The following is a 19,780-nucleotide window of genomic DNA, read 5'->3' on the forward strand; positions in this document are numbered from 1 at the left end:
CGTCAACCACGCGATTTTATTGATGCTTTGAAGTCTCCCCATTTCTTGTGTCGCCCAATAGAGACGCTAAGAGGAGGAAGGGAATGGAGTTGACTTCAGAGACGGCGAAGTATTATAAAGTGGAGAATAATCTTCAACATTAATTTCGGCATTTGGGGTTTTGAAGAGTGAAATCCTCACCGAATGCCCCCACCAAAAAGGTGGCATTTCTTCTCTTTTCGGAATGTCGCTGCCGAGATGGATACCCGCTCGACAGCGACGAAACGCAGGCGAGCCATTTTTGGGCGGGCGAGTCCTGATTCGGGAGGTCCGACGCCAGCGTCGTTTTTGCATGTCGGATTTGGCAAAGCCGGTCTCTTGGTATGGCCGGTGACATAGCTTGGGTCTTTCTTGTTTATTCGGGTGGGCACTGTGCAATTCATTTATTAACGCGCAGGAACATTCAACACACTCGGTCTTTCCTTTGAATGAACGAATCGCAAAAGAGGAAAAGAGGAGGAAAGAGTTCTCTCGGTGGGGACAGTTGGGGCGTGCGCCTTTGACCCGATTACTGCTCTCCCTCTCTCTTGTTCTCTCTCTCTCTCATGTGGAAAGTTTGAAAAACGAACAAGCTCCCAAGAAAAAAGAAAGCAGAAAAGATAAAAGAAAATAAAAAAATTAGAGAAAGAGAGGGGGGGAATGACTAAGGAGAGTTTCTTTGACCGAGCCTTCCCCTACCTCACCCGCAACGACCAAGAGGGAAAAAAAAGTGGGAAAGAAAAAGAAATAAACGCGAGTGGCGATCGAATTCATGGTCTGTTTGGTATCACTCTCTTGTATTTGCTTCTCCCCTCTTGCCCTTTTGAGAAACGGACAAAAAGTTCGGTTCTTGCATCGGTTCCGAGACCCACTGCGGTGTCCGGTTTTGATTCAAGATTGATGGTATTGTGGAGTAACGGCTAAGGAGTTTGTTGTGTCGCCGCTCCACGGGTCTTCACTCGGCTCACCCATCGAGTCAACGTGTGAGATGCTTCGGATTTCCCGGTGGGATTCTTCGATTGAGGCGATTCAGAGTCTGAGCAGAGTTGTTTTATTTGGCGAGTGAATCGGTGTTGGCAAAGATTTGGGGGCTTATGAATCTGTGAAGCTCAGAGTTTTTGTAGTTGACTTGAGATGGTAATCATGGAGCGAGCGATCTTTGCTTTCCTTTGGTTGGTTTTGGCGTCTCATTTTTTGCCCAGAGCCTGTGGTAATGCTGAAGGTAGGTGCCCCTTTTCATCTTTCTTGTCTTGGATTTGTATACTAGCAGACATCAGGTTGTGTTTTTCCTGAATTGGGAGGTCTTCATAAAAAAAAAAAAAAATTTCAATTTGGGAACCGAGTAGTTCATATCTTGCTGTTCCAAGAAATTGTTCATTTGATAAAAATAGTGATTGCTGCTGGACAATATCCTGAATGAAGATTGGGCTCAAACAACTGCTCGGTTTGCTTTCAATCATCATTCACAAAGTCTCACCATTTCTGCTCCAGCGTGGACTATGAGGAATAGGCACCTTTAGTCTAAGTTAACGGTGTCTCCCTCTTGTTCCACTACTTATGCTTCGACAAGTTGATGGCAACTTTACAGCTAGACCTAGACTTACCCAAAAGATGATGTGAGGTTTGATTTGTTGTCTGGTTAGACAGGGCCTTACTAGGACAATTGCCCGTCTCGCGTTCTTCATGGAAGTTGGATATCTGAGGTTTGTGTGCTGTTGGGTGGATGTACCATTTGAGTTTTTCCAACAGCCTTCATATAATCGGTGGTGTTTCTTATCTTCTTGAGCTATGGTTCTTTGCATGGATCAATTAGACAACTGTGCTCATGTCCTTGGTTACCAATGACGTTGCTTTGCATTAAAAATTCTGAACGAGTAAACAAACTGGCGGTTCTGTTTGGGGCAGAAAGATCTGACCCATATGTTCTATTGAACTTGGTCGAGTGAGGACTTCCTGGAGCTGGATAGCTTACTTGTGAACATGACTGGACTACATATAAGCTTCCTTTTAATGAGCTTCAGATATAGTGAGGTTTCTGCCGCAGCTTAGAGAAGAGAGGGTAGATTCATATGTCTCTTCCCCTTCAATTTTTTAGTTGCCGGAGGCAATGAAATAGGTCAACCCAAAATGGAAGGGAACTCTTTGTGGATGGTCTCTGTGTAAGCCCTAACATAGGGCAAGGTATTTTGAATGCACAAAGTTATTGGTGATTCTATGTTTTCTAATTCACTTTCCCTTTCTGGTATCATCGACACTTGCGACTAGCAACTAATGGTTGCCCATTCTTGCAAAACAGGTGATGCTTTGAATGCCCTAAAGACGAACTTAGCTGATCCAGGCAATGTCTTGCAGAGTTGGGACCCTACCCTGGTCAACCCATGCACATGGTTCCATGTGACATGCAATAGTGATAATAGTGTGACCCGAGTGTAAGCACATCTGCTCGCTCAGTCGCCACTTTGTTGCACTGAGATTTTTTATTTTGCTCTAACTGTGAGCTTATATACTGCCTTAGTGATCTTGGGAACGCAAATCTTTCCGGTCAGTTGGTTCCACAGCTCGGCCAGCTTACAAATTTGCAGTACTTGTAAGTCCCATACTTTGAAAGAAGTATCGTTGGTTATTCGTCATGAGTGAACCATGATTTTTGGCTTATTAGCTGATTGCTGGATACACCTCTTTCATTTGATGATGTATCTAATTTGCTGCTTGTTCTATGCTTTCATGCACGTCTGTCGGTCTCGGTGGAGATATAGTAGTAGCTGCTATTGATGGTTGTGCCGCTTCTAGAAAGCCTCCATGTACTTTAATTGTTCTTAATAGAGGTGTAGCATCAACACCTGTGCCTCTACCTGTTGCTATCGGTGATTATGGAACATAGCATATGTCTTCGGTTCCTTGAGGAAGGCTAGGGTTCAAGAAACGACTCCTACTTTCTTACTGGTTTTGCTCCTGAATTATTGGTAGGTTTACAGAACCTGTTGGAGGGCTTGCTGCATATCCCAAGTATGGACCTTTAGGAGTTTGTGAGACTATGATATTATTTCTGGAGTCCGTTTTCATAGTTGCTTATGAAAATAGTGAACACTAGTCAGATGACATACTGACTCAGCCTTACTGGATGAGGGCCTTATCCATATATATTCTCTCTATTGCACTTTGATACCTTTAGGAATGCAGATGCTTTGATTTAGAAGTTCAAAACTTGGTTGATAGCCCATCATTAGAAAATCTGCTGCTTCATCTATTGGTTTGTTGCATTTTTTTGGTTCTGTAACTTTTCAGATGCTTCAAGGAACTTGCTAATCTCACTTGATTTTGTTCGGTGGATATTTTTTCAGCTTTCTCATCAAGGTGGTTACTTTGATCTTCACGAGAAGCTAGGATAGTCTTATTTACATAGGTTTTAAAAAGAATTTCTCTGCACTCTTAGCTGTTCTTTGCTAGCAGAGTTTAAATGTTATTACTTTTAAATGTAAGATGTGCTTCCAGCATTTTGCTTCACCATACCAATGGACTAATATGATTCTTTAATGTCAGGGAACTGTATAGTAACAACATAACTGGGAAAATTCCTGAAGAGCTTGGGAATCTGACAGTTTTAGTGAGCTTGGATCTTTACCTGAACAACTTAACGGGTCCCATTCCAGTGACTTTGGGAAAGCTCGCAAAGCTCCGTTTCCTGTATGAGAAAATCCTCAGCTTAATTCATAGTGTTATTAACAGAAATTCTGGTGCATCTTGCTTCTTTACTTATGGGTTTCGGATCCTCTAAAGGGTTCATTCATGATGAAATGACATGTCTGTGACGATTCAGGATCATATGCCGGAATAAATTAGTACAGGTTCATTGCATGAAATTGGATTGTAAGTCTGTGATTAAGCATTATCTGTGCCCCATTTTTATGGATGTGGTAAAACAAAGTCCAGATTTTCTGTTTAAGTTTGCAAGCACCGTCTTGCAACCTAGACAAATAGACCTCCAGCCTGTAAAATTGCAAAGTCCATTCCAAGAGCATGCTCTTATGGGACTTTACCTTCTGCAGTTTCACTAAGTCTTCATTTACACCAAGGTCTTAAGTGGCGAGAAATGGTTCCATTTTGGTCAAGATTTCTAAAAGCTATATAATTCATGTGTAGGAAGAAGGGCTTGACCTAGTGGTTGTCCACCCTTACCAAACTCAAAGAGGTCTTGGGTTAGATTCTTATCTTTCCCATTGCCCGTCTTACTTATAACAAAAGAAGAATTCATGCCTTGTGCACTATTTCTGATAATCTGAAGTTGCCTGCGTGTTTGACTATAGTTAGCCATAAATGGCAATTAGGAAAATGTTCATTCAGGAGGGGGAAATTACTGGCATGTAAATGTGATGAGTATAAAATAGGTCATGCATTTTGCAATTCTAAATTATTGTGTCTAAGGTACATGCAACTTTTCCACAGTTAAAATCCAATAATGGTATTTGTAGATAACGTTTATTCTTGATGTCCTGAATAAGAGTAACAAATGTTTCACATTTGGAGTTGTACAACTTTTAGGTTCAAATGGAAATTGTGAGTTTTTGTGCTTCTTGAGCATATCAACAACGCCTTTTAGTTAAATAAGTCTAATCCTTGTCGGACATTTTTTCTATTCATGTCTCTATAATGGTTCGGTGAACTCTATTGGAATAATGGGGATGAGCTCACACAGTAAGACTGTTTTGTAAGGTTTTTTTAAGCGTCTTCCTCAAGCATGATGACTTTGATTATTTTAACTAAATAAAAGAATGTACAATTGCTCGAGTTACAACTTGAGATGATGAGAAAATTATTAGAAGTGCTGAAAGATGCATTAAAAAAGGCAAGATGAAGAAATCTTCGAGAATTCGTTTTTAGTTAAAACCATATGGGAAGAAACTTTTTCATAATTCTAAATGAAGGAGATTTGGAGATGATTGAGTAGAGAGGTAAGGGAATGAAAAAGGAAAGAATCCAACAACTCTGAAGCTTACTCATGTTTCATGCATTGGAAAAGTTCAATAGAAGAAATGGTTCGCTCTCTAAACCACGTTACCTGTGGAGCTGCTGGGCTAATCAGTGCAACCACAAAAGTGGTTTTAGGTCATGCTATGTGGAGGTCTTTCACATCAGTAGGTGGTGCATGGCTACATAATGAACCTCAAAGGGTAAAACGACGTTTAAAAGACTGGCTGCTTGTGGCCTGAAAGGACGTTACACAACATAAAAAGAGCCCAGACAAAAACTTTCATTTTTCTTTTTCAGAGATTTTTTGTGTTGCAGCCCATGCTAATGATGCTGCTAGCATGAAAAATTGCATTCTATCTTTTCTCATGCAATATGTTATTGGTGGATTTTATAGGATTTGTGTAGTCATGTTTGGGACGTGCTGTTATATTTTTCTTACTGTTGTAGTTTGTCATGACTATTGGTATGTTGATATTCACCGTTTCCTCTGAAAAGACCTGAAAACTGGTTCTCTGCCTATTTTAATTTCCAAAATGATGGGTAGTCGTGCCAAAGATATATAGATTCATTCAGTCGTCTTGGTTCTCTGCCTATTTTAATTTCCAAAATGATGGGTAATCGTGCCAAAGATATATGGATTCATTCAGTCATCTTGGTTTTTTATGGCTAGAAGGTAGGAGTTCTACTGCTTGAGAGCAATAATTGTAAACATATTGTATTCCTCTTCATCAGTTGCTTTTTCTTGTTTTGCCCTTTCAATTATTTCCTTGTACAGTTTGTTGCTCTGGTCAACAACTAGTCTGTCTGCAGGGACCCTGTTAGAAGAAATAAGAGACTGAAAACTTATTGAAGCATTTTCATGTGAAACTATCTATTAGAACAAAATTCTAAAAACCTGTTGGAGCTCTCTGCATGTAACACTTTGCTAGCCTTTGCTTGCCTTTTGAATTACATGAAGGATTTCTTTGGGAAGTTCTTGTGTGCTGTAGTTACTAGATGATTGTGTCTAACTTTTGCTCATCTTTAGTGCTGGAGTTGCATGACAATTGAGCAAGGAAAAAATTCTGTTTTGTAGGCGTCTAAACAATAACAGCCTCTCAGGGACCATTCCCGTGTCTCTAACTACTATTACCACACTGCAAGTCCTGTAAGTACTTTGCTTACTCTTTTGAAGATTCTTGGTGGTGCTGTGTTTTGTGCGGAAGGCGTGGATAGTAATGATGAGGCAACATTCCTATTTTTTCCTGTAAAATGCAGTGATCTTTCAAATAACAATCTAACAGGAGATATTCCAGTCAATGGCTCTTTTTCTCTATTTACTCCTATCAGGTTTGATGAAGTATTAACACTTCTCCATTTATTTGTTGATGGTCATTATCATCGAGATGCTAACTGTCGCATCTTTCTTCAGTTTTAATGGTAACCCCTACCTCAAAGCTTCACCAACACCTCCACCGCCTCCTGTTTCTCCAACACCTAAAGCTTCTTCTTCTGGTATGCTGTTAGTATTGTTTTTCCTTATACTGCCTCTTTGTTTAAGATCCTTATGTTCTTACTTTCACCCTCATGTTGCGAGTTTTATGCACGTCTTAGCGTGTGTTAATTCTTGGCTTGAAGCGCATCTTCACCTGTTTTCTCCACTTTTAGCTCAGGCTTCTCCCATAACGATTGTCAACTTTTGTAGGATTATAGACTTTAGTAATCTTCGCGCAGGGAACATTCGTATTCCTTTAGAAATTACAAGTTAACCTTGTAATTATCATATTAATCATTGTCAAATGCCATTCAAGCAGGTAGCACAACTGGAGCTATTGCTGGGGGAGTTGCTGCTGGTGCTGCTCTGCTATTTGCAGCTCCAGCAATCGCGCTAGCGTGGTGGCGGAAGAGAAAGCCACAGGATCATTTCTTTGATGTTCCTGGTCAGTGGCTCATCCTATATGTTTCAGATGTATTTATTCTGTTTTGTCTATTTTAGCTGGCTAGCTTCTCTGACACTTACCTACGACTCTTCAGCAGGGGCTGTAATGGGGGGCCTTTTCCCCAACTTTTGTTTTCTGTGTTTTCGCTTTTGACATAGCGACCCGTTTGGCATTAATGGCTTCAGTTAAAAGGCAATTTGTAAAAGCTTGAAACACAACCTTCTTCTGATATTTGCTTGCACTTTGGGTTTTTGTGTAAAAACAAATTTTAAAATTGAGAAATGCCTTTTTCAGTGTTTGAACGAAAAATTTTGACACTTCTTTGGTCTATGCTTTTCTCATTTTTTAGGAGAGTCGGAGAAGAATTAATTTCAGAAGTTTCAACTTCCAACACTAAAATAGCATAACTCCTTAGAAAAAATTAGAAAAAATACAACAAAACCATAAAGCTAAAGGGTGAAAATCCTGTTCAAACCTAGAAAGTGACTATGAAGCACCCGAACTGGTGAATTTATGAATTTGTCCACCATGAGTTATTGTTTAGACTCATTTTAACTTCTAAATATCTTGCAGCTGAGGAGGATCCTGAAGTTCATTTGGGACAGCTCAAAAGATTTTCCCTCCGTGAACTGCAAGTTGCAACAGATAATTTTAGTAACAAAAATATTTTGGGCAGAGGGGGTTTTGGTAAAGTTTATAAAGGACGTTTAGCTGATGGGTCACTAGTGGCAGTGAAGAGACTTAAAGAGGAGCGTACTCAAGGTGGAGAACTGCAGTTTCAAACAGAAGTGGAATTAATCAGTATGGCTGTGCATCGGAATTTGCTCCGTCTACGTGGTTTTTGCATGACACCCACTGAGCGTTTGCTGGTCTATCCATACATGGCAAATGGAAGTGTAGCTTCCCGTTTGAGAGGTACGGCTTGCCAAACGGATTTTCTACTCTTTCCGCTACTCGCTATGAAATGCTTTTCTCTTGATTTTTTTTTGTTTTGGGAAACTATTCTTATCGTAATCATATGCTGGATTATGTCATCTTACTGGATATGAGTGAAAAAGAAACTGAGTGGAAGATTATCACTTTATTCCTGAACGTTAAATAATATCGCTACAGAGCGCGTGGAGAACCAACCCCCACTCGACTGGCCAAAGCGGAAGCGAATTGCATTGGGAGCTGCAAGGGGGCTGGCATATTTGCATGACCATTGTGACCCCAAGATTATACACCGTGATGTTAAAGCTGCAAATATATTATTGGATGAGGAATTCGAAGCTGTCGTCGGAGATTTTGGTTTGGCTAAGCTCATGGACTACAAAGATACTCATGTTACCACTGCTGTACGTGGCACTATCGGCCACATAGCTCCGGAGTACCTCTCAACAGGAAAGTCTTCAGAGAAGACAGATGTCTTTGGCTATGGGGTCATGCTTCTAGAACTGATAACTGGACAGAGGGCATTTGATCTTGCTCGGCTAGCAAATGATGATGATGTCATGCTGCTTGATTGGGTATGCATGCCTCTCTGAAATTTCTTATTCTGCACTTGTCAATCAATTGTGTGAATCAGTCTTATTGTGCATCTATGGTCTTATGTTATACGTTGGCCTAGCCCAATCTGCAAGGAAGTGTGCATTCTCTTCATTCTTCTGGTCTCCTTTTAACTGGTGGCATTGATAGCTTTCTAGGTATCCATTTAATAAGCTTCATCTTCACCGGTTTCTAATCTATGACCTAGGCTGACTCTGGTTCTGTCGAAGGTTATTTTACTAGTTACTCGCTTAACTGCTTTTCCCGTTTCTAGGTCACCGAAGGTGCTCTCCAGCCTATAATCACCCCTCTTCCGCTTAACTAATTTCTGGACCTTGAACTTTCAGGTCAAAGGGCTTCTAAATGATGATAAATTGCCGATGCTGGTTGATTCTGATCTCCAAGGTGCTTACACTGATGACGAGGTCAAACAACTGATCCAAGTTGCTCTCTTATGCACGCAAAGCAACCCTATGGAAAGACCTAAAATGTCCGAAGTGGTCAGAATGCTCGAAGGCGATGGTTTGGCAGAGAGATGGGAGGAGTGGCAAAAAGAGGAAATGTTCCGCCAAGACTTCAGCCACACTCACAACCCGCATGCTGATTGGATCGTTGCCGACTCCACTTCCCACCTCCGCCCGGACGAATTATCTGGTCCCAGATGATCCTATTGAAGTCCATCAATCACATGAAAAATCTCCATGAAGACCCTTTTTGTAGTTTTAACTGAACTATAAAATTTGTGCATATGGTCTTTCTTTTCTTTTCCTTCTATGAGTCTCGTTTCTCTTGTTTTATTATTCCTTTTTGCTGTCCAGCTTATCGTTCATATTAAACTTGCTCTATGCTTTTAGTTCCATAGGATTACCAATTGCCATTGTGTAAACAACAGGTGCTAGGAAACGAAAGGATTATGGGAGCACTACTGGTCTATAATTGTTATGTATCAATGTAAGAGAAATAAATACACGTGTCTTCTGCAATTTGCTCACTCTTACCGACGAAGTGTCCGAATTTTCAGTTTGAAAAAATCTACATTGCATTTCTTAGTCGTAGATGTCAGCATTTTCCTTTACTTGAGGTCAGAACGGATCATTAAGTCAGCTGTTCCTGTTCATTTTTTGAACGTTGAATATAACCAAAACAAGACCTCATCGATTGTTTACTTCTTTTCCAATCCATTGCAACTGAGCCACAAAAAACCACATTATGCAGACATGTATCAACTTGGCATTCTGCATGAACCACAACTTTGCCTTTTCGCTACATTCTTCGTCATGCTGGGATCAACTGATTAGCCGACCATACATGTTCCCTGCCCAGCAAAATCGACAGGCCACTCGGCTGAGAGTCTTGACACAGGGAGAAGGATTGACTAGTAAAATCTCTTCACATGTAATTACCGTAGTCTTTTGAATACAAAGACAAAACAACTCAAAACCGATCACCAAACTATATTTGACAAAATCCACCTAGGGTACTCCCATCTATAATAAACTGGACAGATGCCACATGATTTACATATATATAAGTCGTAACTCCCCTGTACTACCCAAGGAAAACCTTGACTTCAGCCGAAAAATGGGTCAACTGCTAAATTGTTTGGGAGGAGGAGAGGAATGTCTCTACATGTACGAATCCCTCGTCCTTCCAACATAGAATGACTCTTCCAACTGGAAATATCACTCTATGGGGCTTTGCGACTAGAAATAAGGACTCATTTTCTTCCAGTAGTCCCTAGTCGCGGTTTGCCTTTAACCTCAGATTCCTGAAAAAATCAAAATCTTGTCACACGTCCTTGACATCGGTGCAAAATTCACCCACATTTTGAGACAAAGAAAAAGTGGTAAATTAAAAAAATACCTGTGGTAAATGCAGGAAAATGTAAGTTTTGGCTGTTGCAGGATTATGGTTCTCTGCGCCCTTACTCCAATCATAGCACACCTATATCATTGAAAAATGTAAAACTTATGAGTCAGTCGATGGGCTCTGCAGTATTCACTTCATAGAAGAAGCAGAAGCAGTTTAGCCTCCCAAATTTATACGCCAATTCAATCACACAAGCACATGTAATTGTTTTTCTTTTTTGGATCCCCATAGCTTGGCCACGCAAACTCATGTAGACACGGATACATGCCTCGGTGGACACAAAACGAACCACTGCAGTTTAATAGTGGCAAACTCCATCTGACGGTACGAAGTCACACTAAGCTAAACCACATGCCTTTGACTTAACCCAGCTATATGTCATACATGGAAGCACAGTATTAATGAGGTCAAGAAGCACAAGCACATTTGGCATACAAGTTGATTGTCTCTTTTATTTCTATACTCTCTTTCATTTCATTCTTTTTTCCCTCATCTCGCAAAGAAACCCTCAACTATAAATCTGTTTGTTTTTTCACCTTATTTTTGCTAAACATGTCGTGTTGTAGCACTAGGATATGAAGTCAATAGTGCACAACTAGATTCTAGCCAATCATGTACATGAAGTTGTTTCAGTACTTTCTTCATCACTGACTTTTACCATTTTCTTTTCAGTTTTCTTTTTATGGGTGGTGAGTGCAGTCTGGGAACCTAAGACAATAGATTTAGCATTTTGATTCTTTTGAGCATAAAAAATGTACAGGTGCTGGAAAACATGGGTGATAAAGCATACCGAGTATGCAAAAATAGACCCATCATTATTGAAGGTACTGCAGGGAATGGGCTGACTGCACCTTGACATTGCCTGAAATTAAGAAACAAATGAAAAAGAAATTATAACGAGACAACATTTTTAACAATGTAAATGCCCTAATAACTAGCTTGCTATCAGGCCATATATGTGAAAAAAGCACATACAACATTTAGTTCAGCGTTACCGGTGAGACTAAATTAGGTAGATAAGCTTAATCCAACACCCTCAAAACCTGACCAGAGAAAATACAAAAGGAGATCGGGGTACATTTTAAAATCTCCAAGACAAATAAATAGTATACTATAACCCACTACCTCTATTCTCCACTACAAAAGGAACCTAGAAGTTATGATCGACAGAGAGAACCTCCATTCCAGCGAACAGAGAAGTTCTAACATGAATTTCCCATTGTGAACCACTCTCAATCATAACAGCAGGCAGAAGCCACGGCAGGACAAAGTGTGTAATATTCATGCCGACAAAGCTGATACAAAATGAACTTTTATTAGTTGCATCTACTGCATACTACGAACTATCCCGAACAGTTAAATTTTGGTCAACCAGGTGTTATTGCTGAGACACTAAATCAGATGAACCACAGGAAAACAACCAGATTATTGCCTTCAAGGTCTTGACAGAAATAACATTTAAGGCAATTTTTTTAGATCTGCAGCCAATATAGACAGTAACAAAACCATACAAGACAATAATCAACAATAATAAAGCCTGCACAAAAAAAATGCTATATCTGTATGTCACAGCCGTTCTAACTGCTGTAACAACCGCATGAACCATACACGTTACTTTCATTCGTAGATAAAGGCATGATTATCTAACTCAGTACTCCAGTTGCAATGTAACACCAGCTAGTGGGTATCATATATTTTAAGGTTCAGCCACCTAGCTAAATTCTTGTTGAAGCACAACCAAGTGACCTCAAAAGCCATGATCTCGTAAGCAGCCAACTGATTAAGCTATTTGAGCATTGGTGGTTTATTAAGTATATTAGTGATCCATATGCTATGTTGCACACACAGCTACAGGCTAAACAACACTTTTGAGTCCACTGGAAATCTTCATGAAATGGACATAAACCACAAAAATGAAAATGTAGAACAATGTAAAACCTTCAGTCTCTGTTTGCTATCCTTGTCCCAAAAATTGAAGGCACCATCAGAACCAGCTGTTGCAAAGGTGTGATGTACCTGAAACCAAGACGGATATATCCGTTGTTCAGAAATTCTTAAACAAATTTATCTGGACAAAAACTTCAGCAACTGAAGGTTCCGCTAGATCTCATTTTTTTAAGAAGGATCGGCAAGAAATCAGACAAAATTGAACCCTCTGGGAGAGGTCTTCCACAGAAGAGAAGGGATTTGTAAGTGGCATTTCAGATTAGCTTTACTTAGAATTCTCAGAGGAGAAAGTATATGAAAGTCTTCCACCCCAACCCCACATCAATTAGTTCACTTTTTGAATCATGGCCTTGACAGATAATCCGTCGTTCTCTCCAACAGAGGGCATAATATCAACAGAAGACGTTTCCTTCTTTTTTTTTTTTTTTTGATGACTGAGGTTCTGCGCGGCCGGCGAGCTTCGCTCAACACAGCGGTGGAGCACGACTAGTCCTCGGGAGGGGCTAGCGCAGGAGCCCACCACCACGACCCCCCACTTAAGACACCAGCGCCAAGGAGTTTTGAACCCGGGACCTCTCGTGAAAGGAACCGAACTCAAACCAACTCGGCCACCGACGTTTCCTTCGTTTTTTATCTTCAATCTTTTGACTAAACATATTCATTCAGCCTAGTGGCATCCTTATCAACTCATTTCTTAGGGTTGTTAGTAGAGTTCCTTTATTCCTTGTTAAAAATTATACTTTCAACTACAAATCACTCTCATTTGAAAAAATATAATTTTGATGCCCTTACAGTGAATAGAAGACGAAACAAATAGGGAACATTGAAAAATTTACGGATTCTAATAATCTTCCAATGAAAATCTTACGGGATGGAAGTTCAATGAATTGACAGAGTATATCTCATTGCCCTCTCTGTGGCATTTGAAGGTGAAATTTTTGCTTTGTTGTGAATCATCTAGATGATGTACCCCGACTCTTCCTTCAATAGAGCCAACCTATACAAACAGGAAAATTAGCCTCCGATAAATTTGACAGAAAACTTTCTAGAAAAACAAATCAGAAGACCAGGAGAAATTAAGAACTGAAAAGTGGAAAAGGTTACTAAAACGTAATATGTTAAAGAAGCAAAAGCTTAACAAAATATGTAGAAAGAACCAGAAAGAACCAAAAAGAACGGTACAACCGCAACAAATTGTATGGCTTGCCATCACTTACCAGAAAGCCTTGTTGATCGGGGAAGGCAGCGAGACATCTGGTCTGATACTTAAGAGGCGAACTGATTCTCTTGAATTCAGTCTATTAAGGTCCACAGAATACGTAAGAATCTAGAAAGATAACTAGCAAAACTAATTCAGGAAATGGAAAACAAGAACCCAAATATTTTTGCAAAACCAAATGAGGTGCTTGAAAATGAAATGGCATGAGAAAGATGCGAAGCAGTAGAAGAGACCAATTAAGACGAGCAATGACCCAGTAAAACTTGCAAAGCCATGCAAAAAATACCAATAATACATTTTACAGTAAGAATGGAGCTATCTCCAATTTCATTTGCAGAATGTGGCCCTTGAGGTTACCCTTTACCAAAAAGTATCCATGATAGATGATCAAGAACAGATTGCATAACTAGTAATGTACCACCACCATCAATTATCTAGACAGGCAAACATCCTAAGTCTTCCAGGTCATGCATATTATTACTTAACTGCCAAGTCCAAATATCGAAGAGATAGCATGAATGAAATAGGACACTATTCCATGTCATTTACGGTAGTATAAACTGGAAAATAATGAGAAAAAGACCTGAGGATTTTGCAAGTTGTAGACTATCAAATTCCTATCCGCAGTACCAACAACCATGAGGGGATGTCTCACAGAAAGAGCATAGCAACGCTCAGGCAATTGTTGAATATGAACTGGATTGGCTTGCCTTGTGTCCCAGTATCTGAAGATACGAAGAAAAAAAGAATAACAGTACATCGAGAATTTCTTTTTCATGCAACCAATAAACTTTTGAACATGAGAGCAACTAATTAACTGTGGCAAGTTATAGAACTTATTGAAGGATAAAATAGATGTGATCTTAAAGCATTCATCTCTACGTAATATGCCCAGTACATCTGTTTGGATCAGGGTGCTTTAAAAGCAAGAGAGTGCAAAAGGCAGCAACTAGGAAAGAGGTGAAGTCTACAATCTCACAATCCAAATATGTGGGTGATCTGGCGCTTGGGAATGCTACTAGAACCTCAGCAGCCTTAGGTCGCCAACTTCTAGCTTCTGTTACCCACAAGGTGTTGTCTAACTTGCATATGTGACATTTAATGCGAAAGAAACATGTCGATTAGCCAGAAATCTAATGGAGACATGTTCATGCAAATAGTTCAGCAGGCACTTATAAACCATCATTCCTGGAGATTCAGATGAGCAAGGGAGTTGTGTATAATTTCTACGTCGATTAGTCATGCTAACAGTTTGAGAGCAAGTAAATTTTCCCTATTTCTTACATTTGCTGCTTTAGGGCTATCAAATGCTGCAGTCACGCATCAGATATTGTTTACGTGAGAAAGACAGTGGATAATTACCTCAATGTCTTGTCCCAACTTCCAGTAACTAATAGGTTCATCTCAGGTATCCACGAAATCTCTTTTATTGGTGCGTCATGCATGGCCACAGTCATTGGTTGGCCACCTGACATCAACGGCCACATTTTGACTTGCTTGTCACAACCACCAGAAAAGATGGTTGTTCCATCATCCTTCCAAGTTGAGCACAATACCTTCATAAGAGGTTTGCAACAGTTAATACGTGGAAAGGCGGATTAATTGCAAAACGATACACAGGAGAGGCATGGAGGAATCAGCTTTAGCAGTAAAAGCAAAGTAGATAGGAAGCCCTATTTTATCTAAGTTGGACAACACAACTCTTATTTCGCACAGCATTAGAGAGGTTGAGAATAGAGGTTAACTCCCTTCGGTCAAATTTCCGGGCAGCAACAAATTAGACTCTATAGATGTTTACTCTAAGCATGTCCCAATTAAATTAATGCAAAAGATCAATAACCTAATGGAATATGTAATTGAACTGTTAATCGAGTGGCTGTGATTCTATGGTTACCACATTACATGTTCTATGTTCACTTCTCACGAATCACACCACATAATACACTTGAAACATTGTTCCAGAAATTCTCTCTTCTCAGTACTACTTGGCAAAGATACGAACTTGCACCAATTAAAGGTTAATAGAATGAATTACAGCCGAAGGTTCTCTATCCATTCATATAGAACTTATTATGAAGATAAAACAAGACAATCTCTTACTGGCTGCTCATGGGATATGGATGCCTTTGGCGTAGTGCCAACGCTTGTTCCACTCCGCACAATCTCCCAGCACCTGACCTAGAAAACATAAAAAACAATTTCCAAAGGACCCAAAAGAAGGCATCAATACCGTCATTCTCAAAATCAATTATGTTGAACCTAGAGTAAGAGAACTCCACGGAAATGGAGAAACAAACGCCATATACAGTCTCAGCCCACTCAAAATCTATTTCTGGTAACACAACCATGGTTGTACAGCAGCCAAATTCCCACTCGACAATGACATGCAGCTTTACAATTAGAATCATACCCCTAACAAGAATAGCAAGAACCGCAAAACACGGGATAAATGCAGGCGTTCCTCATCAAGAAAGTCAAATTTAGGGGGAAAAACAGAAACAAAAAGGAAACAAACAAAAGAGACAAATACCTGGTTGTCCCAGGAAGTGGCTACTAAGAAGTTGGCCTTGGGGCTGAAGCTCAGGCTCGAAACAGAGTCATTCGGAGGTTGAACAACCTGGAATTGAACAGAACAACAATCCTCAAATCCCAAATTTGGGTAGCACCAATCGTGCGAAGTTGCCTGCTTGACGACGAAAACCACAGTCCCACAATGAACTCGAGCAAGTGAAGAGATTATCAGATGGCCCATACCTCGTACGACTTGTTTGGATTAGGATTCGAAAGAGCGGCGCTGGTCAAGAAAGTAGACATCGGAAACCAATGCGCATGGAGGTTCCACGATTCTGTCCGTGTTCTCGCCGCTCCGATGGAAAAAGAAGGTGCGTTCGGTCCTTCTACTGAGGTCGAGAGTCCTGACGTGGAAGAGACACGTAAGGCAGAGCGTCCGGACAATGGATTCAATAATAGGTTAATAACACGAAAAATTATAAAACGATAAATTTACTTTAAATTATTTTTTTAATTATCAAAACCTTCAAATTAATACATTTGTGATAAATTTACCTCAAATTAATATACCTATAGTAAATTTATCATTCATTAGTTTTCGCTAAATTTCATTATCAAATCGATAATTTGGGTAATACGTGACGGTTATCGGATATACAATTTGGAATTTTTACCTTTTATTTGTCACCGGTGCATCAATTTAGGATTTTTCACAATATTAATCCAATTTAATGGTGCATCAATTTAGGATTTTTCACGATATTAATCCAATTTAATGGAAAACTAACGGAAGTTAAATTTATCACATATGTATCAATTCGAGGCTTTTAGTGGTCAAAATAATTAGTTCAGGATAAATTTGTCACGTATATACTGGTCTGGGGTTTTTAGTGGTCGGAAAAATAGTTTAAGGTAAATTTATCACAGATATACCAGTTTGAGGTTTTTTATGATAAAAAAATAATTTGAGATAAATTTATCACGGATTTATCAATTTAGAGTTTTTTGTGGCTTCTTTTGTGTTTCTTAAAAGTTAAAGGCAAAGGATTGCTTATTCAATAATGTTGTTCCAAAAATACTTGATAGCTTAGGGACATTGCTTGACAAGGCAGTGGCACCACTTCCATCTTGATTCATTTAAATATTACAATGGCGCTTCCACAATTTAAAAAGGCCCGACATGCATAGATCTTTGTAACGACATGGGTGCCATTTGTCACATCCTTTTATCACTTATCGGTCGTTATCCGTAAAATATTATCTGTCCAGCATAATTCGACGATCCATCGAGACAACACATAAATAAAAATACGAGGGTTTATTATCTATGGAGGCTATCTCCATCTCTCTTTCTTCGTCATAAAGCTTGAAACTTCTCTTTCTTTTTTTGATCGCCCTCATTTTCATTGTCAACTGTTATCCGTAAAATATTATCTGTCAAAGATAGTCTGACGATCTATCGAGACAACACATAAATAAAAATACGAGGGTTTATTATCTATGGAGGCTATCTCCATCTCTCTTTCTCCGTTATAAAGCTCGAAACTTCTCTTTCTTTTTTTGATCGCCCTCATTTTCAATGTCAGTGCGAGCATCAAAGGGCCCATCCGAGCATAAAACCCCGACGCTCCGACCCATTCGTCACGGTGCAGATTGATTTTCCAGTAGAGTTTCAAATTGAATTCGTGGGTTCCAATTTCGAGCTTCAATGTTACACATCGGGCGGATGATCAAATGTGGAGATGATTAGAATATAGAAAACTCATTTTCTTCTGTCCCTTTTCGCTCAACCCCTTCAATTTTCCAAATGACTATGAAGAAATTGATGAGAGAGAGAGAGACAGAAATTGATGTGCATGTGCTAGGGGGAGGCCATACTGGTCGTGAAAGGCCCATTGATGAATGGGGCCACACCGTCCAACAAGCGGGGGCTCACTTTGTGAAAGCGGAAATTCATAAATCATTGAAGACTTTTTGCTTCGTGGCACGGTTCCTAAATCAGTACATAGACCCACAATATATAAAATAGAAAAAAAGGAGAAAAATTAGGGACACCATTTTTTTCGAAAAATAAATAATTTAAACACAGACGTTTGTATCGCTTGAAATTACTAGTCAATAAAAAACGATTTCCATCATCGACAACAATTATGTCGAAATATTTTCGTACACTTTTAGTTCATTCATTTTTGTAAGTAAAATAAGAGATCATTTTCGAGGAGATATTTTTCGAATTATTAAATTTTTTTTTTTGGCGAAACCGCCAGAGCATTGATTTTTCTCCTTTTTTCTTTAGGGTGTTTTCCTCCCTTCAACACCAAATGTTGTTGTGGTCCGCAGTTGGGTGATTGTGTGAAGACAAAAAAACGACAATTATGTAACGAAGTCGATTCGACCCAAAAAGAAGAAGAAAAAACCAAAGTCGATAAACGAGGAAATTACTCGAGATACGACATTTCTATTTTTGTTTTTTTTCATTATTAAATGCAAGATAATAGCACTTCCTTGAAACATGGTCGTGTTGTGTCTAACTTGATGAGTTATCTACGTGTATGCCCTTGGATCCTTGTGCGTGCCTCCTTAACACTCTTCAGTTTTTCGTAAGGGGCAAAACCGGTAAAGGAAAGTGAGACCAACATATACTTTGTTTAGATATTGATAACAGACAACAACTAACCATCTTGCAATGCATAACTACTTACACAAGTCATCTGCTAAAGATATCTCTGGTTTTCCGTGGGAAATTACCGAAAGGTCGTCGAAATCGACAGGATGTATTCGGGCTACCATCTTTTGTAGGCTTGTGATATCCTTTTTCTTGACTGAACTGCCAATACAATACATGTTGTTGTGAGAGACCGCTGTTTCTGGATCGAGGTGAATCCCACAGTTTCTTCGCCAGCAACCGTTTCGTGAATGAACGAAGTATTGTTCCGGATGCGGCCAAGTTGGACGTGGAAAAATTTGTCCCATGTCTGGAAATCTGGACATGAAGCAACATAGATCTTAAAGTCATGAGGGCTTGATCAAAGGACTTCAAGAACAAGAAGCGGACAGACAAGTATTCTAAGTCGCTGTTAGCTGGCTGTCAGAAGGGTTCTCAAGCAAGAACCCTCCATAATCTCTTGACTCATTTATTGTTACTGCAAAGTCTCTGAGAAAAAAGAAAACACTGGTACTTAACTGAATTTGGGCCTGCCTCGCCTCTCTGCTGTTTTCGTTTGACCATCTCTTTAGCTTCTGAGATCGTTCAGAAGCTAATGAACCACTTCCAACAGTAACAGACACATCAGCTGTCACTATATGGTATTGCTGTTGCATGCAAGGAAGGCCAGAAGGGCTGCCATTAAAAGGGAATGTGGTCCTCCCCAGAATGTGGTCCTTTGAAAGGGAATTGGGAGGGAGTACCCGCGTTTGAAAGAGCAACTAGACCTGTAAAAAGTAGTTGCTACACTACACTTGGGTTGGCCCCATTTCATCTATCCAATTTCTTTTACAGAAAAATTTGGTGTTGCCATTAACTGCAATATCTAACATCTTTGCAGGACGATAAATGTCCAGGTTGAGTTTTGATGTATTTCCCCCTTTCCTCTTCATTCTGTCATTTTCATTTCATTGATCATGCCAGTGACATTTGTTCTTAACAAAGAAAAAGCCTGACCTGATATCCCCCCTCATAATCTTGCTATACTTGTAATAATTCAGGTCGAATAGCATTGCCGTGACAGAAAGGTAATGAATGAAGACCACTACACCTGTACAAGTTATTACTTATAATTTGTGTCCGTGTGACAGCAGCTCT

At 39.6% G+C, this 19,780-nt stretch overlaps 2 protein-coding genes across 3 annotated transcripts; one reads left to right on the forward strand and one right to left on the reverse strand.

Annotated features, from left to right (window-relative positions):
• Positions 1–644: 644 nt before the first annotated feature.
• On the forward strand, positions 645–9,415 carry LOC115747391 (BRASSINOSTEROID INSENSITIVE 1-associated receptor kinase 1). 2 transcript variants are annotated; one of them, XM_030683542.2, is made up of 11 exons: positions 645–1,240; positions 2,315–2,447; positions 2,534–2,605; positions 3,559–3,702; positions 6,062–6,133; positions 6,244–6,315; positions 6,398–6,480; positions 6,780–6,905; positions 7,479–7,820; positions 8,019–8,413; positions 8,780–9,415. In XM_030683542.2, the coding sequence occupies exons 1-11, from the start codon at positions 1,153–1,155 to the stop codon at positions 9,095–9,097; spliced, it is 1,845 nt and encodes a 614-aa protein (XP_030539402.1). In that variant the 5' UTR covers positions 645–1,152; the 3' UTR covers positions 9,098–9,415. The 2 variants fall into 2 exon arrangements, with proteins under 2 accessions (XP_030539402.1, XP_030539403.1); XM_030683543.2 differs by having other exon boundaries at positions 6,398–6,476; positions 6,779–6,905.
• Positions 9,416–9,792: 377 nt separating this feature from the next.
• LOC115747393 (protein RAE1-like) lies at positions 9,793–16,440 on the reverse strand. The gene is made up of 11 exons (XM_030683545.2): positions 16,222–16,440; positions 15,998–16,084; positions 15,568–15,645; positions 14,830–15,023; positions 14,051–14,192; positions 13,466–13,546; positions 13,117–13,245; positions 12,240–12,317; positions 11,092–11,163; positions 10,296–10,376; positions 9,793–10,200 (listed from the first exon to the last, which is right to left on the reverse strand). Exons 1-11 carry the CDS (start codon positions 16,279–16,281, stop codon positions 10,150–10,152), a joined length of 1,053 nt encoding a protein of 350 aa, XP_030539405.1. The 5' UTR covers positions 16,282–16,440; the 3' UTR covers positions 9,793–10,149.
• Positions 16,441–19,780: the final 3,340 nt, after the last annotated feature.

This window comes from Rhodamnia argentea, chromosome 11 (assembly GCF_020921035.1).
Source record: "Rhodamnia argentea isolate NSW1041297 chromosome 11, ASM2092103v1, whole genome shotgun sequence".
NCBI classification, from domain to species: Eukaryota; Viridiplantae; Streptophyta; class Magnoliopsida; order Myrtales; family Myrtaceae; genus Rhodamnia; species Rhodamnia argentea.

Bases quoted from the DNA above. Each gene is read 5' to 3' on its own strand.
- LOC115747393 (XM_030683545.2), bottom strand. From the start codon at position 16,281: ATGTCTACTTTCTTGACCAGCGCCGCTCTTTCGAATCCTAATCCAAAC. The intron at 16,085-16,221 runs GTATGGGCCATC...GTTCAATTCCAG, and splicing joins ATCCAAACAAGTCGTACGAG to GTTGTTCAACCTCCGAATGA. The intron at 13,547-14,050 runs GTCTTTTTCTCA...GGACCTTAATAG, and splicing joins ACAACTTGCAAAATCCTCAG to ACTGAATTCAAGAGAATCAG.
- LOC115747391 (XM_030683542.2), top strand. From the start codon at position 1,153: ATGGTAATCATGGAGCGAGCGATCTTTGCTTTCCTTTGGTTGGTTTTG. The intron at 2,606-3,558 runs GTAAGTCCCATA...CTTTAATGTCAG, and splicing joins CTTACAAATTTGCAGTACTT to GGAACTGTATAGTAACAACA. The intron at 3,703-6,061 runs GTATGAGAAAAT...TCTGTTTTGTAG, and splicing joins CTCGCAAAGCTCCGTTTCCT to GCGTCTAAACAATAACAGCC.